Genomic DNA, 18,669 nt, shown 5'->3' on the forward strand with positions numbered 1-18,669 from the left:
GTTCAACATTTCTTTATTGAAGTGACATAAAACACTCATTTTTCACCCCCCATAGAGGACAAATATTATTCATATTCTCTTACTGGTTCTCTTGAAGACAATGTCGTTCAGTGTCAATACCTTAAAAATATGCAAAAGAAATAATTGTGCATTAATACAAAGTTTCAAGGAGAACTCCATGTCTAAATAACCTCACGCATTTTGAATCTCCTCATTGTGTGGAGCCACTTTGTAAATACTTTGCTTTATCTAAATCAGGATGACTGCAGGCACATCAAGCATTCAGTAATCTATTTTTTGTAGATTTGTTACAGTCCTAAACCTTTAGGAGGGGTCTCTGATGTTTGTATATGCGTATCCAGCACACGACCCATACATCCGATCAATATCTCAGCAATGCCATGCTCTACTTATTGATAGGCAGACTTATGACCTTTCAGCTCCCCCTAGTGGTGGCTGAAGGAAACTAGAATTTTCTCATTTCACTCTATAACAATAGTAAACTTTATGGCATTGAGTGTTATCTTCATAGGAATGGCCACTTTCTATATTTTATAATCTATAGGTTTGTAGTCCAGTATCAGACATTTATGGCATATCTACAACCTATACAATAAATGTCTTATAAATGGGACTCCCTCCTCTGGAGCACAAACCTATCTTCATCTCTGGCCTTAATGACCTCTGACCTGCCAGTGTGAATGGACAGATGACTGTGTATGATCAGCTTTCTCTATTCACATCTATTGGAGATCCAATACCAGCCAAGTACTCAGATCTCCTAGAAAAGTGAATGGAGATGTACAACTACCTACCCGTGCCCATCAGTACCCACAAGATGGCGTTCCCAGATCCACTTACTCAAGATAGGAGGGACCCGCACTTGTGATTTTTGTACTGGAAAACTTCTTTTAGTTATATATTAAAACTATAGCCAATAAAACCCATCCTTAACCCATTGTAGGTATCTTACATCAATAAGAAGATCTCCAGACACCTCCGTAACCGAAGTGACTCCTTTAAGGTTTGCAACTAGTTTTCCATCCACTAAATTAACTGTGGTCTATAAAGAAGAAACAGCAAATGTCACATCATAGAATAATATTAAACATCGTACATCTAAAATACTCTACTGGTGGACTGAGGATGGAGTATCATGCACCATATTTGGTCTACAGACTGAATGGTTATACCATCCATACCCAATCTTGTATATATTGAGGATAAACCCAAGACGAGATAATGCTGATGGACCATTGGGCGTCTAGTTTTGTTCTATAATCTAAATACGTCCTAAGAAACATAATGCTGACATACGTGGACTTTTATTAAATCAATGATCCGGTGGGCGGACAAAGAAAATAGTTTTCTGTTTTCCCGTTCCACCCAACGTAATGGCGCTTATTTACTAAGGGTCTGCGGATCGCATTTCCGTTGGACTTCCTGACATTTTCGGGATTTGCACTGCTGTGATTTAGCAGGGGATTGTGTTGCAAGTGATCGGATTGTAGCGCAGCTGTGCCGGCTTTCATGGGACAGAAATCAGGGGTTTGTGCATCGGACGATCCAACTGGACTGAGCGCGGGATTTAAGATTCAAATTGTGTCGCAACCAATGCACTTACATGCACCAGGAAGAAGAAGGTGAACTCCGGTGGACCTGAGCGGGGAAGCGACACATGCAGGATATCGGGCGCACGATCTTAGTGAATCGCAGCACAGTGCATTGTTGTCGGACAATGCACTTTTGGGAACTCCGAGGGACCGGGTAAGTAAATGTGCCCCAATGTGTTTTCCATTCCACAACTCATGGGGCCATATATTGTCCGTATGGGGCACAGTCACTACTGATGGCAGACCCGATGATATCACAAGCATATTGTCCAGTAGTTGTCTACACAAGACTCTAAGCTGATAATGAAACTTGACTTATTGTTGTATGGACTTACCTTAATTTTTTCACCGGTCATAGTTTCCAATTCAGCTTCTTCACCAACTGTGAACTCGTTACGTTGGACCCTGGGTCCTGATGTCGTTGTGACCACAAAGTGATTGCCGTTCTGAACAAACTCAGTTACACTCTTCACATCTTTTCCTTTTTGGATCAAGTCATCGGGAAAGCCTAGTAACAACAGAAAACTTACGTAGCTGTAACTCAATGTTCTTGCTATGGCAGGTTGATAGACAATATTAAGTGGGACCAAAGGACACTTGTTAACATAGGCACTAAATAATGGACTTAGTTTTGTGAGATGTTGTGACCCATTAGCACTAGAGAATCAAAGCCAGGGGCGGACTGGGAATTTAAAATGGCCCTGGAAAAAACTATAAAAGTGGCCCCATGTTATGGGCGGAGTCAAAACAAGTGGGTGTGGTCAGATAATGTGGATGGGGTTATAACAGACAAATTGTTGGTAGATGGCATTACTGGAAAAGATGTTCTTGTTTTGCATTAAGTGAATTTAATGTGCAAATAATGTGACCTGTCGATCAGTAAATGATGCAAACACAGGACCCGATAAGCCTTAAATACCTTTCCCCTGTGCCATACATGTACAATTCAGAGAAAGAATATATTGATACTGCCTCCTATGTACAGTAATAATGCTACAATAACACATTTCGAATAACACATTCAATCCTGCCTTCTATATACAAAATAAAACTACTACCATACCTTCTCCCATATACATGCCAACTACTATAATACTGCCCCTATGTACAAGAATATAACTACTATAATACTGCCCCTATGTACAAGAATATAACTACTGTAATACTGCCCCCTATGTACAAGAATATAACTACTATAATACTGCCCCCTATGTACAAGAATATAACTACTATAATACTGCCCCCTATGTACAAGAATATAACTACTATAATACTGCCCCCTATGTACAAGAATATAACTACTGTAATACTGCCCCCTATGTACAAGAATATAACTACTGTAATACTGCCCCCTATGTACAAGAATATAACTACTATAATACTGCCCCCTATGTACAAGAATATAACTACTATAATACTGCCCCCTATGTACAAGAATATAACTACTATAATACTGCCCCTATGTACAAGAATATAACTACTATAATACTGCCCCCTATGTACAGGAATAGAACTACTATAATACTGCCTCCTATGTACAGGAATATAACTACTATAATACTGCCCCCTATGTACAAGAATATAACTACTATAATACTGCCCACTATGTACAGGAATATAACTACTATAATACTGCCCCTATGTACAAGAATATAACTACTATAATACTGCCCCCTATGTACAAGAATATAACTACTATAATACTGCCCTCTATGTACAGGAATATAACTAATATAATACTGCCCCCTATGTACAAGAATATAACTACTATAATACTGCCCCCTATGTACAAGAATATAACTACTATAATACTGCCCCCTATGTACAGGAATATAACTACTATAATACTGCCCCCTATGTACAGGAATATAACTACTATAATACTGCCCACTATGTACAGGAATATAACTACTATAATACTGCCCCTATGTACAAGTATATAACTACTATAATACTGCCCCCTATGTACAAGTATATAACTACTATAATACTGCCCCCTATGTACAAGAATAGAACTACTATAATACTGCCCCCTATGTACAAGAATATAACTACTATAATACTGCCCTCTATGTACAAGAATATAACTACTATAATACTGCCCCCTATGTACAGGAATATAACTACTATAATACTGCCCCCTATGTACAGGAATATAACTACTATAATACTACATATACAAACAGAAGCGAACATGAAAAAAAATCAGTATGTATCATACACAGCTAAAAAAAACACATGAGATCCTCACCTATTGCATCCAGTGACATCAGGTGACGTGTCCTCGGATTGTTCTCGTTCCTCATCTTCTCCATTAGTTCCACCATCACCTTGTCTCTTCCTCCAGGTACACAGCTTTCCTGCAGAGTTTACCACACAGACGTCTTATGTTCTGCACTTTCTCATTGTCCCTTCTTCTGCTACCACTAATAATGTTCCCCAAATACTGTAATAGAGCCCCCTACAATATTAGTACCACACAAATAGTGCCCCATAATGTAACATACTGTAATAGTGTAGGATATTTTATTTCTTCTTTCTCTCCTTTAACCCCCTTAACCTCCCCCCACCCCAGTATTGATAGAGCTCCGACTATGACCCAGGCGTAATAATAATGGCCCCAGCCTTCCCCAGTCATAAAATGAATGCCCCCAGCCTACCCCAGTCATACAATTAATGGCCCCAGCCTACCCCAGACATATAATAAATGCCCCCAACCTACCCCAGACATAGAATATATGCCTCCAACCTACCCCAGACATAGAATTAATGGCCCCAGCCTACCCCAGACATAGAATATATGCCTCCAACCTACCCCAGACATAGAATTAATGGCCCCAGCCTACCCCAGACATAGAATATATGCCCCCAACCTACCCCAGACATAGAATATATGCCCCCAACCTACCCCAGACATAGAATATATGCCCCCAACCTACCCCAGACATAGAATTAATGGCCCCAGCCTACCCCAGACATAGAATTAATGGCCCCAGCCTACCCCAGACATAGAATTAATGGCCCCAGCCTACCCCAGAAATAGAATTAATGGCCCCAGAAAAAGAATTAATGGACCCAGCCTACCCCAGACATAGAATTAATGGCCCCAGCCTACCCCAGAAATAGAATTAATGGCCCCAGTCGGCCCCAGAAAAAGAATTAATGGACCCAGCCTGCTCCAGACATAGAATTAATGCCTCCTGACAGCCCCAGATATTGAATAATGCCCCCCCCCCCGCACGCCCCGACATATAATTAATGTCCCCTGCCAGCCCCAAATATAGAATAATGCCCCCCCCCCCCGCCAGACATATAATCAATGCCCCTTGCTAGCCCCAGATATATAATCAATGCCCCCTGCCAGCCCCAGAAATAGAATAAGGCCCCTCTCGCGTGCCCCAGACATATAATCAATGCCCCTTGCATGCCCCAGATATAGAATAATGCCCCCCCCCGACATATAATCAATGCCCCTTGCATGCCCCAGATATAGAATAATGCCCCCCCCCAGACATATAATCAATGCCCCTTGCATGCCCCAGATATAGAATAATGCCCCCCCAGACATATAATTTATGCCCCTTGCCAGCCCTAGATGAAGAATAATGTCCCCCCCTCCGCCCCAGACATATAATTTATGCCCCTTGCCAGCCCTAGATGAAGAATAATGTCCCCCCCCTCCGCCCCAGACATATAATTTATGCCCCCGCCAGCCCTAGATAAAGAATAATGCCCCCCCCCCCCCCCCCCCCCGGATAAAGATTTAATGTCCCAATTCTATAATTTAAACAAAAAAACACCATAATACTCACCTCTATGGCGCAGGTTCGTCTCGTCCCCGGTCTTCAGCAGCTTGGGGTAGAGGCGTCACTGCTCCGCGCCTCTCACATCAAGCCGCGGAGCTACATGGAGGCAGGCTGACATCTGGTAGGTGTCAGCGCTCCTCCACTGAGTGTACACACAGACGCAGAAGCAGCAGTGCTGCGCTGCGTCTGTGTACTAATCTATAGTACCTGCATCGTAGGATGCAGGTACTATAGATTAGATGAAAAGTTGAAGGGAGGGAGTGCGGACCGGCCCCGGACGAGCTCTGCACCGGCCCCACACCGGCCCAGGACCGACCGGCCCACCGGGAAAATTCCCGGTGGGTACTATGGCCAGTCCGCCCCTGATCAAAGCCCTTTATACACTTTTTCATACATTATTCATACACTTTAGATAAAAATTTTCTTAACCCATTGATTTTGGTGGGAGAAGGTATGTATAGACCTTGTACATATCGTATGATGGCAGATAAAAAAAAACTACTGACACAGAAACAAAAAATAAAAAAAATTCTCTCCCCATATACAAACATGATTTGTACCTATTTAAAAATTAAAGCCATCCTGCAATAAACAATCACATGTGGACAGAGATATTTCTTTAGAAATGAAGGCAAAAATTAGATAATAATGTGGACAGATAGAATTGGAGGAGCCATAATTTAATATATAAAGCTTAGTGTATGCGTTTGTGTGTATATATGTGTGTATGTGTGTATATATGCGTGTATGTATGTGTGTATATATGTGTGTATATATGTGTGTGTATGTGTGTATATATGTGTGTATGTATGTGTGTATATATGTGTCTGTATGTGTGTATGTATGTATGTGTGTATATATGTGTGTGTATATGTGTGTATGTATGTATGTGTGTATATATGCGTGTATGTATGTGTGTATATATGTGTGTGTATATGTGTGTATGTATGTATGTGTGTATATATGCGTGTATGTATGTGTGTATATATGTGTGTGTATGTGTGTATATATGTGTGTATGTGTGTATATATGCGTGTATGTATGTGTGCATATATGTGTGTGTATGTGTGTATATATGTGTGTATGTGTGTATATATGTGTGTATGTATGTGTGTATATATGTGTGTGTATGTGTGTATATATGTGTGTATTTATGTCTGCTAAAGGAATCGGCAGGTCATGTTTACAATTATCACATTTTTCACAGCGGCTCCTTGCGACTCAGTGGAGCTTATTTACTAAGGGTCCGTGCGCACACTTTCGTCGGACTTTCAGACTTTTTCGAGTTTTGCATGACTGGTGACAGATATTTAACAGTGGTCTGCTCTGAGATTGTTCGCACGTGATCGGATTGTGGTGCAGTGGACTGTGAACTCCAGTGGATGGGAAAGTAAATGTGCCCCAGTAGGTTTTGGGTCCAAATTTTAACTCTGTACTTTACAAAATATACTTATTAACCACCATATACAGGAGCCATTATCTGCTGCCAATAAGCAACCAATCACAACTTAGCTTCTATTTTACCAAAGGTCATTAATGTGAGCTCTAAGCTTTGATCGGTTACTATAGGTAATGAGTATAAGACAGATAGGGGGTCAGTTATCTTATTTCCCCCTTCCTCTAGCAGCTCCTAGTGCTAAAACAAACGCTGCAGTGTTAGAATGATAGCGTTATAGATAGATACGAGATAGTTAGATTTTAGATTTGTAGATATAGATAGGAGATAGATAGATAGATAGATATGAGATAGATATAGATCGAATGATAGGTAGACATACATACTGATACATAGATAGATAGAAATGGAGAGAGAGATAGACATACATATAAAGATATACACAGAAAAATATACATATGTAGAGATAGATAGATAAAGATAAATAGAGGTAGGTAGAGATTGCTAGATATAGATATATTGATAGATATAGACATATTGATAGAGAGAGATAGATAGATGGTTATTTACTATACCGGGCAACATTGGGGGCTACAGATTCTATAAAATTCACCACTGAACTTTGTAGGGAAAATGATTTCAGATGTTCTCCAGTAGGTTTGGTAAAGTAAAACTTCATTTGATTAACTATTTAGGTTGAATTTATTCTACTCACCTATGGCTTTCATAAACGCCTCCAAGTTTTCTTGGGATTGCAGCTCATATTTCCCATTGAAAGCCATATTTGGGAGCAATGTTCTTCACACAGAGGTAATGAGATTGTAGAGGTTCTTCAGCTTGGGCCAGGCCTATAAGTAGCTTTCGTCTCCCTCGTGATCAGCTGTGGGGTGGCATCTCTTAATTTAAAGCTGGTAAAAGGTTAACAATTCAGTGTTCCTCACCCCTCACTAGAGTTCAGTGAACTGGAGGGCGGTGATGGGTCTACAGTGACACCACAGATGAAGCCCCATAGGTGACTTTTAAGAATCGTCTTTTAAAACATTCCCAGACACTCCCCTCTGTATATTCTTTACTAAGAAGACAAACTAAGACGCTCTTAACAATTCTGCATAAAAGTCACTCAGGCATAAGTCATATAACCCTATTCATTTTATAGTCCACACCCAAGAGAGCAAACAAGGCAGGACCAAAAATGGGAAAAGTACCCGCATTATCTGTATTTTTCTACATGGACATCAAAGACATAAGCGAATACAAGAAGATACAGTGTGAGAGAATCTGGTATCATGTACACATCTAACCTATTAATAGAAAAGTCACGAAAGGATAATCCCAGTCTACCAGAGCTGTCCACCTCGCCAACAGGTTTTAGATACCAGAGAAAGTGAGATGTGAAGCAAAGATTTTGAAAGAGTGTTGTCAACAGTATGGAGTATAGATGAACGGACCCAAAGATCGGGTTCAGGTTTGGGGTTGGGCCAACTGACCAAGACATATTCCCAAATTGGAATCCGAAAAGCCAATCTGGCAAAATGACGCCCCTAGCAACTAGCTGTGGCTAGGATTGGTCAATTTTCCGGACTGGCTGCCAAACCCGACCATCAGGTCAACTCATCTCTGTCACAGGTGGTCCCACAACCCATATCGTGGGTCGTGGGCTCACCCATGCTCCTCTGCCCCCGCCAGTGCATTGTCCGTGCAGCTTACCCGTCACGGCTCCTGTCTCAGTCCCAACTGCCGTGCGTGTGTCCCCGACTTCTAGGGCGCTCACGCGCCGGCTTCTCTCAATTTAAAGGGCCAGCGTGCCAATAATTGGCGCTGCTCATTTTCTATTCAAGCTTTTTTTTTTGCTCACATCGTCATCTCTATGGCATCATCGGAGGACAGCGATCCATTGCCATGACAGCCAGGAGTCTCTATGAGAATCCCAGACCTGTTTTTTAGCACCACCTGTAGTGATTGATCTGCCTGTGGCAGACCATTACGGATGAGCGGTAAAATACATTAAAACCTAATAAAATCCACATATCCGTATATACTTGAGAATAAGCCGACATTTTACCACAGCAGCAACTGCTCTTTAATAAAATTTCCACCAGAGCACCCCTATATGAATAAATGTCTAGCTGAGCCCCCTCTTTATGAATAAATATCCAACAGCCCCCCCTTTAAAAAACAATGCCGGATTCTCGCATGCACACCCTATGACGTGTTGTGTCGGGGGCTGCTGACGCCACACCACCCCGCACATCCAGTGTGTGTGTGTGTGTGTGTGTGTGCACAGAGAGAATAGACGTGCCTCTGCCCATAGCACCAAGACGTCGGAAGAGATGACAAGTCATGGAGAGAAATGGACAGTGGGGTGAATGCCGGAGATGAGTAGTGCGTTTTTTTAAATACTCGAGAATAAGTATACCGTATATGGTAAATTTGGTATCTCGATAACCATAATCATTTATATTACACAATGAAAGCCATAAACAAAGAGCCCATTAGAAATTTCCCACAAATGCGTTTTGTAAATTACACAGCATTTGGAATGTTTTTTACTTTTCATTTTACTTTTACCATCCTGGGAAATGTATTTGCATATTTCTTTCCTAACAAAACTTAATGTAACCCAATTGCTGGATTATCTTCTTTGTTTTCTTCCACAAACATCCTGACATGGTCATGGATCTTTCCAATATTCTTTCTATATTCTTAACTTCCTGAAGCTATTCATGTCTATGGTTATGATGCTACTGCAGAGGTCTCTTTAATAGAAAGAGCAAATACTTTAGACTTTCGTTTCACTTTTATGCGAATGCTTCTCTTTTTTATGAGAATATTTGTTTAAAATGTAAACTCACCTTTGGACATAAAAAATTAGTACAACTATGGAAAATACTTGAAGACAAAATACATGCAGTGTACTGCTGATTGTACTGCACACATCACCCCAAAATTTTAAATCAATTGTATATTCTACATATGTTTTATAATGATATACAATATAGGCTTTCTTTATTCCCAATCTTTATTTTTTCATTGCAAAAAATCAGCCATCCTGCCAAAATCCTGCATGACAGTATAACTACTATAATACTGCCCCCTATGTACAAGAATATAACTACTATAATACTTACCCCTATGTACAAGAATATAACTACTATAATACTGCCCCCTATGTACAGGAATATAACTACTATAATACTGCCCCTATGTACAGGAATATAACTACTATAATACTGCCCCCTATGTACAGGAATATAACTACTATAATACTGCCCCTATGTACAGGAATATAACTACTATAATACTGCCCCCTATGTACAGGAATATAACTACTATAATACTGCCCCCTATGTACAGGAATATAACTACTATAATACTGCCCCCTATGTACAGGAATATAACTACTATAATACTGCCCCCTATGTACAAGAATATAACTACTACAATACTGCCCCCTATGTACAAGAATATAACTACTATAATACTGCCCCCTATGTACAGGAATATAACTACTATAATACTGCCCCCTATGTACAAGAATATAACTACTACAATACTGCCCCCTATGTACAAGAATATAACTACTATAATACTGCCCCCTATGTACAGGAATATAACTACTATAATACTGCCCCCTATGTACAGGAATATAACTACTATAATACTGCCCCCTATGTACAAGAATATAACTACTACAATACTGGCCTCTAAGTACAAGAATATAACTACTATAATACTGCCCCCTATGTACATGTATATAATAACTATAATACTGCCCCCTATGTACAGGAATATAACTACTATAATACTGCCCCCTATGTACAAGTATATAACTACTATAATACTGCCCCCTATGTACAAGAATATAACTACTATAATACTGCCCCCTATGTACAAGAATATAACTACTATAATACTGTCCCCTATGTAGAAGAATATAACTACTATAATACTGCCCCCTATGTACAAGAATATAATTACTATAATACTGCTCCTATGTACAAGAATATAACTACTATAATACTGCCCCATATGTACAAGAATATAACTACTATAATACTGCTCCTATGTACAGGAATATAACTACTATAATACTGCCCTCTATGTACAAGAATATAACTACTATAATACTGCCCCCTATGTACAAGAATATAACTACTATAATACTGCCCCCTATGTACAAGAATATAACTACTATAATACTGCCCCTATGTACAAGAATATAACTATTATAATACTGCCCCCTATGTACAAGAATATAACTATTATAATACTGCCCCCTATGTACAAGAATATAACTACTATAATACTGCCCTCTATGTACAAGAATATAACTACTATAATACTGCCCCCTATGTACAAGAATATAACTACTATAATACTGCCCCCTATGTACAAGAATATAACTACTATAATACTGCCCCTATGTACAAGAATATAACTATTATAATACTGCCCTCTATGTACAAGAATATAACTATTATAATACTGCCCCCTATGTACAAGAATATAACTATTATAATACTGCCCCCTATGTACAAGAATATAACTACTATAATACTGCCCCCTATGTACAAGAATATAACTACTATAATACTGCCCCCTATGTACAAGAATATAACTACTATAATACTGCCCCCTATATACAAGAATATAACTACTATAATACTGCCCCCTAAGTAGAAGTATATAACTACTATAATACTGCCCCCTATGTACATGTATATACAGGAATATAACTACTATAATACTGCCCCCTATGTACAGGAATATAACTACTATAATACTGCCTCCTATGTACAAGAATATAACTGCTATAATACTGCCCCCTATGTACAAGAATATAACTACTATAATACTGCCCCCTATGTACAAGAATATAACTACTATAATACTGCCCCCTATGTCCAAGAATATAACTACTATAATACTGCCCCCTATGTACATTGTGAGACACTGAAGGGGTTAACTGTGGATGGGCGGTATGTTTCCCCTAGGTTTTGCTATTATGCAAGGCCTTAGTGCTGAGGTTGTGTTGTCCAGCACCTTGGACACAGGTGGTGGGAACAGCCCCAATCAGCCTAATAAAGCCGCTCAGCAGAGTTGAGAGTGTTGTCTCTCTGGAAGGAGGCTGGAGAGCACACAGCCTTGACCTCTGTGCCTGGAGCAGCAAAAGTGTTTTTGTTAGTGGTGAGTCAGAGAACCATTGTTTAGTTAGCACCCTGACGGGTAGGATATTATTTTGTTTTGATGCCTGAATGTGAAGGCTGTTTTATTTTGTTCCTGCTGAAATAAACGCAGACGAGACCTGTTTTGGACTGTACTTTGGTGTCACTGTCGTGAACTGCATCACAGCACCCCGCTACCACGGTCTCTACTGGGCCAAATCTCCCACTTATGGTGCTTCGGATTGCGGGCAGTTCAAAAGACACACACCTGAAAAGCTCGCTACATCCTGCAACATTGCATGGCCTGGGTGAAAGCAGCAGGCAAATTGCAGGATACAGCCAAGATGGAGGACTTTATTAAATACCTGCAAGAGGAGGCCAGAGCTAATCGGCAGCAGCAGCAGGCCATGCTCCCGCAGCTGGAGGAGAGGTCCCGCCAGCAGCAGGAGGAGGCCAGAGCTAATCGTCAGCAGCAGCAGGAAGAGTCCCAGGCTAATCGGCAGCTGCAGCAAGCCATGCTCCAGCAGCAGGAGGAGAGGTCCCGCCAGCAGCAAGCCATGTTCCAGCTGCAGGAGGAGAGGTCCCGCCAGCAGCAAGCCATGTTCCAGCTGCAGGAGGAGAGGTCCCGCCAGCAGCAGGAAGAGTCCCGAGCCATGTTCCAGCTGATGATGGAAAAGTTTTCTGGCATTATGGCAGCACCGCAAGCGACGACTACTGAGGGGTTCCATACTGGTTTGCAAGGGTACCCGGTTGTCCAGCGTTCCGCACGGGCTGCAGTACAAAAGGCTTTACAAAAAATGACGGCGACCGACGACGTGGAGGCGTATCTCACTGTGTTCGAGCGAGTAGCTGAGCGAGAGGAGTAACCAGCTGAGCAGTGGGCAGATGTCCTGGCACCGTTCCTGACGGGCGAAGCGCAGAAGGCTTACTACGATCTGAGTGAAACTGAGGCCCATGAGTACCCCCAGCTAAAGGCCGAGATTCTGGCTCGTCTTGGGGTCACCGTTCAAGTTCGTTCCAGCCGGGTCCACCAGTGGGCATACTCAGAAAAACTACCCCCACGCTCCCAAATGCATGACCTGATCCATCTTGTCTGGAAGTGGCTACAACCAGAGGACTGCACCCCAGCACAGATGGTAGAGAGAGTGGTTCCTGACAAGTTCACCCGTTCTCTGCCCTCTCGGCTCCAGCGATGTGTTGTACAGGCCTGTCCCACAAATGCTGAGGAACTCGTGTCCCTAGTAGAGAGATATCGGGCTACGGAGGATCTTCTACTTACCTCTCCCACACGAAGCAGTGCCAGTGACAAGGTCACCAAACCATCTGGCAAGACTGCTACTGCGGAAAAGGGGAGACAGGTCAGGTTGGGAGGGGGTTCATTGGGGGGCGTGGATACCCAGAAACCCATTGAGGCTCGTGACAGAGGTCATGGCCGTATCCAGTGCTGGCGATGCCATGAAATGAGCCATATTGCTGCCAACTGTCCACTGTCAGTGGAGCCAATGGACTGCAACCAGACCCGGCGAGTGTCACTGTTTGCCCGGCCGGTTCTGGCGGCCGAGTCAGTCACGGATGCAGAACCCCAAGTGTGCATGGTCACAATCGGTGGTCACACAGTGGAAGCATTGCTAGACTCAGGGAGTCTGGTCACCCTGGTGCGGGGGAACTTTGGTTGATTCTGGACTATACAATGGGCAGAGAGTGGGAGTGTTGTGTATACATGGGGACACTCGCGAATATCCCACTGCTGTCATCAACCTACATACCCCTTGTGGTACTATTGCCCATGAAGTGGGGGTGGTGGGGACCCTGTTTCATGAGGCTATTATCGGCAGAGACTTACCGGTGTTTTGGGACCTCTGGAGACGAAGACCCACCGCAGCTGCTGTTGCAGATAATGGACATCAGGTATGTCCGGCCTTGGCCCCTGAACCCTTTGAGGCCGATGTACCCACACCAGCAGTAGGGGTGACCCCATGTGATGAGTTCTCTCCCCTAGAGGTCCTAGTTGGTGAGGTCGAGGGCCATGGGGAGGTGGCCGACATGCCGGACCTTGAGATTTCCCGTGAAAATTTTGGGGCTGCACAGCTACAGGATCCTACCTTATTTAAAGCACGGGAGAATGTTAAGGTGATAAATGGGGTACTCCAAATACCAGGGGCTGACAAAATATACCCCCGAATGGTGATTGTTGGGGAACTGTTGTACAGGGTTGACCAGGTACGGGGTGAGGAGGTTGAGCAACTTGTATTACCCGAATCTCACCGTAGGCTGGTGCTAGATTTGGCACATAAACATGTGCTGGGAGGGCACTTAGGTGCTGAGAAGACCCGGGAGAGGATCCTGCAGAGATTTTTCTGGCCCGGGGTGTGGGAGGAGGTAAGCCGGTATTGTAGCTCCTGCCCTGAGTGCCAACTTACTGCCCCGGTGTCCCACTTTAGGAGTCCTCTGGTACCGTTACCAATCATAGAGGTACCGTTTGAACGGGTTGCAATGGATTTGGTTGGCCCCATAGTTAAGTCCTCAAGGGGGTACCAGTACATCCTCGTTATCCTGGACTATACTACGCGGTACCCGGAGGCAATCCCGTTAAGGAACACCTCCTCCAAAACATTGCTAGGGAGCTGTTCCAGGTATTCTCCCGTACAGGCCTCCCCAAGGAAATCTTGACTGATCAGGGAACCCCATTCATGTCTAGAGTAATGAAAGAGATGTGTAAATTACTCCAGGTTAAACAGCTCCGCACCTCTGTGTATCATCCTCAGACAGATGGCCTGGTCGAGAGGTTTAACAAGACCTTGAAGGGGATGCTAAAGAGGGTGGTCAGCAAAGATGGGAAGGACTGGGATTGTTTGTTGCCCTATTTGATGTTTGCCATACGTGAAGTTCCCCAGTCCTCCACGGGTTTCTCACCCTTTGAGCTGTTATATGGCCGTTCCCCACGTTGGCTTTTGGATGTAGCCAAGGAGACCTGGGAACAGGAGAGGACCCCCCACCGTAGTGTGATAGAACACGTCTCCCTTATGCAGGACCGCATAGCGGCGGTAATGCCCCTTGTAAAGGAGCACATGACAAGGGCACAAGAGGCCCAGTCTAGGGTCTACAATAGGTCAGCCAGACTCAGGACCTTTAACCCAGGCGACAGAGTGCTAGTTCTGTTGCCCACCGTTGAGAGCAAGTTCTTGGCAAAATGGCAAGGACCATATGAGGTCATGGAGAAAGTGGGGGAGGTAAACTACAAGGTATCTCAGCCGGGGAGGAGGAAACCCGAACAGATATACCACGTGAACCTCCTAAAGCCATGGAGGGAAAGAGAGTCCCTGATGGCCGTGGGAGTAGAAAAGGCGTCTGTCCCCAAGAAGGTGACACCGGAGGTAGGTGTACCCGATGCCAAGGTGCCTGAAGTACGGATCTTGGAGTCCCTTTCCAGGGCCCAGATTCAGGAAGCGAAGGAGTTTGTGCTCCGAAACGTGGATGTGTTCTCTAAGTTACCGGGACGTACTTCAGTCATCAAGCATGACATCATAACCGAACCCCACATCCGGGTACACCAAAAACCCTACCGGGTCCCTGAAGCGCGCCGGCTTGCCATATCCGAAGAAGTCAGGCAGATGTTAGACCTGGGGGTTATCGAGGAGTCTAAAAGTGAATGGTCGAGTCCTATTGTGTTGATTCCCAAACCTGATGGTTCCCTACGGTTCTGCAATGACTTTAGGAAGTTGAACGAGGTGTCCAAATTTGATTCTTATCCCATGCCCAGGGTTGACGAGTTGATAGAACGAGTTGGACAGGCTAGGTTCTTCTCCACCCTTGACCTGACGAAAGGGTATTGGCAGGTACCCCTTACTGATAGGGCCAAAGAGAAGACCGCTTTTGTTACTCCTGATGGGCTTTTTCAGTACGTAGTACTCCCCTTTGGGCTACATGGGGCTCCCGCCACATTCCAGAGGTTAATGGATCTCGTGCTAAAACCTCACCGGAGATATGCCTCGGCCTACCTGGATGACATAATAGTTTATAGTAACGATTGGGAGAGTCACCTGGCCAAGGTGCAAGCAGTGGTAGACTCCCTGAGGGCAGCAGGGTTGACAGCGAACCCCAAAAATGTGCACTGGGTCTGGAAGAGGCCCGTTACCTGGGGTACCGTATTGGGCGAGGTGTCATCAAACCCCAAGTAAATAAAGTGGAGGCGATCCAGCAGTGGCCACAACCTATGAGCAAAAAGCAAGTGAGGGCTTTCCTAGGCATAGTGGGCTATTATCGCCGATTTATCCCCGATTTTGCTACCATAGCGGCACCCCTGACTGACCTGACCAAAGGTAGCAGGGCGGTGATGGTAAAGTGGAGTGAAGAGGCTGAGGGGGCGTTTCAGCGACTTAAGACGGTTTTGTGCGAGGGACCGGTACTGATCACCCCTAACTTCACCAAGACCTTTATTGTGCAGACTGACGCTTCTGACGTGGGCTTAGGGGCTGTCCTGTCCCAAGTAGTGGAGGGTGAGGAACATCCCGTGACATTCCTGAGCCGCAAGCTCACACCTCCTGAGAAGAACTATAGCATAGTTGAGAGGGAGTGCTTGGCGATAAAATGGGCTCTGGAATCCCTGAGGTATTACTTGGTAGGGCGACAGTTTACACTGGTGACCGATCACTCTCCCCTCACCTGGATGAGTCAGGCCAAAGAGAGGAACGCCAGGGTCACAAGGTGGTTCCTACTGTTGCAGAATTTCAAATTCACGGTGGAACATCGAGCAGGAAAGCTGCATGGGAATGCTGATGCCCTGTCTCGTACCCACTGTCTGATGGCCAAAAGTGTTCGCCCCCACAGGGTCAAACAGAGGGGGAGGGTATGTGAGACACTGAAGGGGTTAACTGTGGATGGGCGGTATGTTTCCCCTAGGTTTTGCTATTATGCAAGGCCTTAGTGCTGAGGTTGTGTTGTCCAGCACCTTGGACACAGGTGGTGGGAACAGCCCCAATCAGCCTAATAAAGCCGCTCAGCAGAGTTGAGAGTGTTGTCTCTCTGGAAGGAGGCTGGAGAGCACACAGCCTTGACCTCTGTGCCTGGAGCAGCAAAAGTGTTTTTGTTAGTGGTGAGTCAGAGAACCATTGTTTAGATAGCACCCTGACGGGTAGGATATTATTTTGTTTTTGATGCCTGAATGTGAAGGCTGTTTTATTTTGTTCCTGCTGAAATAAACGCAGGCTAGACCTGTTTTGGACTGTACTTGGGTGTCACTGTCGTGAACTGCATCACAGCACCCCGCTACCACGGTCTCTACAGGGCCAAATCTCCCACAACATGTATATAACTACTATAATACTGCCCCCTATGTACAAGAATATAACTACTATAATACTGTCCCCTATGTACAAGAATATAACTACTATAATACTGACCCCAATGTATAAGAATATAACTACTATAATACTGCCCCCTATGTACAGGAATATAACTACTATAATACTGCTCCCTATGTACAAGAATATAACTACTATAATACTGCCCCTATGTACAGGAATATAACTACTATAATACTGCCCCCTATGTACAAGAATATAACTACTATAAAACTGCCTCCTATGTACAAGAATATAACTACTATAATACTGCCCCCTATGTACAGGAATATAACTACTATAATACTGCCTCCTATGTACAAGAATATAACTACTATAATACTGCCCTCTATGTACAGGAATATAACTACTATAATACTGCCCCCTATGTACAAGAATATAACTACTATAATACTGCCCCCTATGTACATGTATATAACTACTATAATACTGACCCCTATGTACAGGAATATAACTACTATAATACTGCCTCCTATGTACAAGAATATAACTGCTATAATACTGCCCCCTATGTACAAGAATATAACTACTATAATACTGCCCCCTATGTACAAGAATATAACTACTATAATACTGCTCCCTATGTACAAGAATATAACTACCATAATACTGCCCCCTATGTACATGTATATAACTACTATAATACTGCCCCCTATGTACAAGAATATAACTACTATAATACTGTCCCCTATGTACAAGAATATAACTACTATAATACTGACCCCTATGTACAAGAATATAACTACTATAATACTGCCCCCTTTGTACAGGAATATAACTACTATAATACTGCTCCCTATGTACACGAATATAACTACTATAATACTGCCCCCCATGTACAGGAATATAACTACTATAATACTGCTCCTATGTACATGTATATAACTACTATAATACTGCCCCCTATGTACAAGAATATAACTACTATAATAATGCTGCCTTCGTACAAGAATATAACTACTATAATACTGCCCCCTATGTACAGCAATATAACTACTATAATACTCTCCCGTATGTACAAGAATATAACTACTATAATACTGCCCCCCTATGTACAGGAATATAACTACTATAATACTGCCCCCTATATACAAGAATATAACTACTATAATACTGCCCCCTATGTACAAGAATATAACTACTATAATACTGCCCCCTATATACAAGAATATAACTACTATAATACTGTCCCTTATTGTACAACATTATAAATATATAATCCACAGGAGTCTGACAAGTATGGTGGAAATCAATTAAGGTGGCAAACGATTAAATAAGGCAGCGATCAGACTAGTGCAGGACAGAATGCATACTAAGTGCAAATTCATA

The 18,669-nt window shown here is 43.1% G+C and overlaps 1 protein-coding gene across 1 annotated transcript; it reads right to left on the reverse strand.

The window, feature by feature from the left end:
• On the reverse strand, positions 1–7,684 carry LOC140113224 (fatty acid-binding protein, liver-like). The gene is made up of 4 exons (XM_072132634.1): positions 7,531–7,684; positions 1,949–2,121; positions 974–1,063; positions 1–120 (listed from the first exon to the last, which is right to left on the reverse strand). The coding sequence occupies exons 1-4, from the start codon at positions 7,595–7,597 to the stop codon at positions 70–72; spliced, it is 381 nt and encodes a 126-aa protein (XP_071988735.1). The 5' UTR covers positions 7,598–7,684; the 3' UTR covers positions 1–69.
• Between the last annotated feature and the right edge of the window lie 10,985 nt (positions 7,685–18,669).

The sequence above is a fragment of the Engystomops pustulosus genome, chromosome 1, assembly GCF_040894005.1.
Source record: "Engystomops pustulosus chromosome 1, aEngPut4.maternal, whole genome shotgun sequence".
In the NCBI taxonomy this organism is placed as follows: domain Eukaryota; kingdom Metazoa; phylum Chordata; class Amphibia; order Anura; family Leptodactylidae; genus Engystomops; species Engystomops pustulosus.